Source organism: Halyomorpha halys, unplaced genomic scaffold (assembly GCF_000696795.3).
Source record: "Halyomorpha halys isolate HHAL.00 unplaced genomic scaffold, Hhal_1.1 Scaffold443.1, whole genome shotgun sequence".
NCBI lineage: Eukaryota > Metazoa > Arthropoda > Insecta > Hemiptera > Pentatomidae > Halyomorpha > Halyomorpha halys.
In genome coordinates this window covers 208676-214985 of record NW_027110163.1, presented here as the reverse complement: position 1 = coordinate 214985, position 6310 = coordinate 208676, and the positions used below count along the sequence as shown (strand labels likewise).

At 28.3% G+C, this 6310-nt stretch overlaps 1 protein-coding gene across 1 annotated transcript; it reads left to right on the top strand.

Annotated features, from left to right (window-relative positions):
* The first annotated feature begins 2842 nt into the window (after positions 1-2842).
* Positions 2843-4116, top strand: Blos1 (biogenesis of lysosome-related organelles complex 1 subunit 1). Its single transcript, XM_067048329.1, has 3 exons — positions 2843-3000; positions 3077-3149; positions 3220-4116. The coding sequence occupies exons 1-3, from the start codon at positions 2940-2942 to the stop codon at positions 3440-3442; spliced, it is 357 nt and encodes a 118-aa protein (XP_066904430.1). The 5' UTR covers positions 2843-2939; the 3' UTR covers positions 3443-4116.
* The last annotated feature ends 2194 nt before the right edge of the window (positions 4117-6310 follow it).

The window sequence follows — 6310 nt, the reverse complement described above, 5'->3', positions numbered from 1 at the left end:
CCTAATGTATTTAGGCAGCATATATGAATAAAGTATTTCTCTCTCTTTGTATCTTTATTGACCGCCATCCGGACTATCTTCCTTCAGTCTACTTTATACGGTCAACTATTTTCTTCCAATAACATACAATAATATTGAGATAAAAAAATTAAAGATAAAGATATGAAAATAAACTAAATAAATATACGTCCAAATCAAAAATTATTTAAAATTGATATATGTTATTAATTAAATATGTAAGAAGAAAAATGAAATTAAAGAAGTAGATATAAAGTTATATAATATAAGATTAGTCACTAATATAAATAACAATAATTAGATCTACACATAACTTAATCATCACACATCATTCACTAACCATGTTACTCTGTGATGAAATCAATCCTTATACATTTCAAAATAGCTATTTCTTTTCCAAGGCAGGGTAAAGCAATTTTAACTTTATCAGAAATGAGCAAACCTCTAGGAAAGGAAGTCAAAGATAAATGGCAATCTTTGTGGGATGAAAGCCCAATGAGTAAATTAAAAATTATTAAGAAGGATGTCAAGTTCTGGGGTACCTCCAGATGCAAATGCTGTAGAGAGGTGTACTGACCAGGCTAAGAATAGGTCACACAAGGCTCACCCACTCCTGTCTTATTTCAAAAGAACCGCCTCCGAACTGCCAGTATTGGGACAACAATCTGACAATAAGCCATATTTTCCAACAATGCCCAAATTTCACACCACATCTCAATAGCTTAGGAATAAACCCACATATTTCAAAAACCCTCTGAGACAATGATAAAACAATAGAATTAGTGTTTCAGTTTCTAAAATCACAACATTTACTGGAAAAAATATAACATTAACAATAATAATAAAATAATAAATAATCAAATTAAAAAATAAATAAAATATGAATGGCGTTGATGACCAATGAAGTTTGGTGCCACTACACAAAAACAAACAAGCTATTTCTTTACTATTCAAGATGACAATACTTCCCCATAGCGTTTATTTCATATGTCCAAGTAAGTTGAAGTAAATCTGATTGTCATCATAACTACCATGGAATAATAATAATTATTATTATAGTGAAAGAACGCCGATTGTTCATGTGTAATATTAAAAGGAAGATGGTTCGTGTACGATCAAAGAAAAACTTGAATAACCATGAAACTTTTTATTATGAGCCGTTTCGCCCCATGTTTTTTTTTTTGCTCTGATGATGCCATGCAATGTGGGGTGAATATAGAATCATAATAAATAATTTCACGACTATTTGAGTTTTTATTTTATCGCACCCAAATCTTTCTTTTAATGATAATTATAATTTCCCCATCCGGCAGAAATGACCAGAATGGGGGCCATAAAGAAAACAACAATAATTATCAAATTATTTCTCATTTTGTATTCATCCTTCATTTATTTCTATTAATAATGAGATATAGTTAATTTTTCAAATAACCAATTAAAGATACAAATGTGACTTAGTTTTTAAGAGTTTTTTGAGATGTGAAAAATAATTATGAACTTTGATTCTGTCTAGAAAACAACAGTTGAAAAATAATTATGATAATTTGGGTAAAAAGCATTTGTCCTTTAGTTGATTGTCAAATTCTTATTATTTATTCGGCATTTAAGCCCTGAAGAAGACCTAGCTGAAATTAAAGATTTCTTTGTTATACATTCATATACCGAATTTAACACTTGGTTTAAGGGCCCATCAATTTGATGGATTTCAAACTTTGAAATGAAATACCTCTAGTAACATAGCATTAATTTCAATCATTTTGTATCTTAAATTAATCATTTGATCCAAAGAAACTATACGCATAATTATTTTTTCCTAAGTTTACTAATTATTGAAAATTATGTCTAGTATACCTATGAAACCCAAATTGACAGGCTAACTAATTTCATAAACAAAACTTTTATGTTTGCTTTGTTCATAAAATCATTCAATGATGAGTAAATTTAGAAAGTATAGTAAGACATTGAACATCAACAAATAAGGAGTGTATCTCTGAAGAAAATTAGGATGCATTAAGTGAAGCTGGCAGTACCCTATGCTGTTAATTAATATTATCGTTATAGTTTTTTAAAAAAGGCTTTTTACTTATTAATAATTTATTTAAGCGTGAAGCCTAATATTGCCTAATTCAGACTTAATTTGAATAAATTGATTTTTTAAAAAGAAAATGAGTATTTTCGTTTACCCCTTAAGTTGTTGGGTGCTCGTTGAGATAGGCAAATAAGAAAAGCACGTAAAATTATAAGCAAAATAATTATTTCATTTATCGAAAAAAATGCTAAAATCGAACAGATTGCTGTTATATCTTCCGCATATATCTGCCTTAAATTTGTAATTTCACTATTGCATGACTTTTCGTTTTAAAGCTAGGCTGACTACATACACAAACACACACATACAGAACATTTGGCATGACTTCGTAATTTGGACCCAGGGGACTTCAAAACTTGTATTTTCGTCGTAAACTCGAAGTCGAAATTTGTCACGATCTGAAACGAACATTTAAAAAAATATTTTGAGCCTAAAACGCTTGCTTTGTTCTAAAATCAAACTCTACATCAACTGTTGGCCAGTTTCCAGCCATCGGCACTAAATAATCTCAGATGAGGCTTTTGTCCAAAGCAGTAAGCATTTTATTAAACTCACTCGACTTCCCCGATTTAACTTAAGTAATCAACTGTGTCGTTGTTTCTTACTTTAATGGACTCACATTAAAAATAAAGGGCATCATTCAAAAAAGTACAAAATAGTTTGATCTTCATAATCTACATAGAGGAAGAGAGTACATTGACTGACTCGTTAATAAAAGATCCTCCTAAGAATAAGTGTTGAATGGCAAGTTTATTGACAGTTGTGATCTTTGAAGTATCAATTTGGTTATCTTAACAATTACTATCAAGTATAATATCATTTATCAATTACAATGCTCACCTCTTTATTGAAAGAACACCATGCTAATCAGCTTGCAAGGAAAGAAACTCAGGGTAAATAATCATCGTTACATTAGAATTATTTATTTTTATTAACTTTTGTATTTTTAATGTTTATTTTTCATTGTAGAAGAAAAAAGAAAAGAAGCTATTGCAGCAGCAAGTGATTTAACACAAGCATTAGTAGATCACTTGAATGTAGGGTAAGGTGTTGATTATGTTCCGTTGTTTGTATGTTTTCTCAACCTATGTTAATGTCTGCCTTAATTTTAGAGTTGCTCAAGCCTATCTTAATCAGAAACGCCTTGATGCTGAAGCTAAACAACTTCACCAAAATGCCACAAACTTCGCAAAGAATACACAACAATGGTTAAGTCTGGTTGAAGGATTCAGTAGCGCTCTTAAAGAAATTGGTGATGTTGAAAATTGGGCACAGATGATCGAAAATGACATGAAAACAGTCACTTGTGCCTTGGAATATGCTTATAAAGGTTAATAGGTTTAATCCGTTCTCATTACTTTGTCATTGTTTCTGAAATTTAATTCCATTTTACTCATTGCTTTTAAAGGATATACTTAAATTAATGGTTACAGTACCAAAGCACAACTCTAACATGGTGGATTGGTATGCACTCATCAACACTATTCTATTATGGGTCATAATCTACAACAATGATCAACTGTTCTCTCATTATGCATTTGTGAGTACATCCCCATCTACATGTTCGAGTAGTGTTTGGGAACCAGTACTGAATTAATCTAACTTATTACTAATTTGGTGGTTTCATAATTAATTTTATTATAAGTTACCAATTGATCCATTATTTTATTATTTCTATGCCAGTATTAACATTTAGCTAACATAGTGTTGAGCCAAATTATAATTATGAGTTCTTAATGTTATTTACTTTGGTCTATTTATTTCATTAAATGACTGCTTCTTTAAAGCTAATTATCAATAAAATATTCCATCCATTACCAAAAAAATAACTCTCTACTATTAAAAAGGGTACTGATAATATTTTAATAATTTTATTCAAATGTATAAGCTTGCTAATCCATGTATTGCTTATAGCTATTGTTGTTATTTATAAACATTCTCTATATTTTTACTAACAAATATTTTTGTGATATTCCATTTTCAATACAGAGTTATATTGATTGTTTGAAGTAATTTATTTTTTTTTACCGAGAGTCTATTTATAAAATTTACTCAAGTCAAGGATAACGTTGAATAGACAATTTGTTGCAAATATTTTTTTAAATCCAATTTTGATGAGGAATGAGGAAATGAACAAGCTTATTTCCGCCTATACTAGGACATTGTAAAAGTTTTTGATTTTATTAGTTAATTGATCCTGTGATTTTTATTTGTGTTTACATTCAATCACTATTACAATATCTGAGTAAATTTTGAATTGTTTTGGTAGTACATAAAGTTTATTTAATCGCTTTTAAAACTCGTTAGTTATCTCTGTTTGGAAATAACAAAACAAACTAAGTTGAGAGATAGCGATCAAAAGATATATATATTTTTTTAAACAAAAAATAAAACAAATTAAACAATAAATAAATATAAATTAAAGGAAGATGGTCCAGGTGCAGTCAAAGAAAAACTCAAATAGTGATTAAACTATTTATATTGAGCTAACGTTTCTTTCGCTCTGACTTCGAGTCTGATAGCCCTGCAATGTGGGGTGAAACTGTTCAATATAAACACTGTTTAATATCACCATTTGAGTTTTTCTTTGACTACAACTGAACCATTTTCCTTTTATTATTATATACGGTCAATCAGCGATCTTCTATGTCTCAAAAAATAAATATATATTAATAAACTAATAAATTATTACTGTTAATAAAAAAAAAAATTGGAAATCGGTAAAAATTCCAGGATTTTTTTGTGTAGTACTGACTTGTAATTATAGGAATAAATAATTATAGGAAATAAGGACCATAAAATGTTATATCAGGTTGACTAAACTTGTATAGGGTGTGTGGTGACTAATTTGGTATGCCTTGTCTTTCAGCAGATGAGGAATGGTTTTAGTTTTTTATTACTAAGGTAAACATTCATCGAATTATCTTTTTTATCTTATCAGAATGGAGAAATTTATTTTTGAAATAAGTTAATATTATTTTTATAATATTATATATGTATATAATATAATTAATTATATGATGTATTATATATCATCATGTAATGATTGAAGACTGAATTTGTATGTGATAAAAAACCTGAAAGTATGCAACAAAAAAAAAATGAACATATTTTTTTAATAATGTTTAGATTGAAAAACCCAAACTGTGTTTTTACACCGTAAAATTCAATATTTTTGGTAATCTAAATGCAATGGCTAACTATTTATTTTCTCTTTTAACTTCAAACAACATAGGCAGATAATTATGAATTAGGCTAAATAAACTATTGGTGTCCGATAAAAATATGTAATATTATTTTGTTATAGATTTAAATTATGTCTTTATTTGTTTGAGAAACTTTTTGAATTTTTTAAATACTTGAAGCCTGGCCCCTGGAGATTTTATTACCACCCCATATCCTCTCTGATGATGGTGGGGGTTGCATAATTTTCCATTTATCATTTACTTTATATTAGGAATATTCATGATGTGTTAAATGGAAATAGTTTTAACATGCTAAATGTTAAAAGTATAGGATTCTGTGGAGCTCATCTGTTCTGTTATGTAATGTCATTTTCCATTTAGCAGACCTGTTTCGTTTTAGTATGCTAAAAGGATAAAATCCTGAGCAGAAATATTTCGCTGTTTAACATAACTTTTGACATTGAACGTGTTAAACTAAAGATCTTGAATATCCCTATTAAAGTTAATTTTCACTTTTATTCTGCATTTAATTAGTGCCTCTGTTTTATTTCTTACCATTACTCCTTTTTTTTATGGGTACATATTTAGTTTATTAATATTTCTTTATCTCTGTTAATTCATTTAGTTCTATCTAGTTATATGTAAACCCTTGTTTTGTTTATTTTACGTTACTTTTACTTTTTATCTATTTTATATAAAAAGTTATTAAGCCTAGTAAGAAAACAAAAATTGTAATTATAGATCAAGTATAATTATTAATTTTATTAAAAAATTCTTATTGGTTAATTTAAAAAAAAAAAACTAATATAAACATTTGAAAACTAAAGAAACATTTAATCATTCAATGTTTCAATCTCTTAAAATTTGTAGATTTGTTTATTGAAAATTTGTTTTTTAAATAAATTTTTTTAATTTTCAACCCTTCCTTACCTTTCGGGAGCACTCTCCCTACCTCTGGGTCTGATGAGTCTTGTAGAAAAGACATTTCGTGCAGTAGTAAATGGCCGAACTTCTTAAA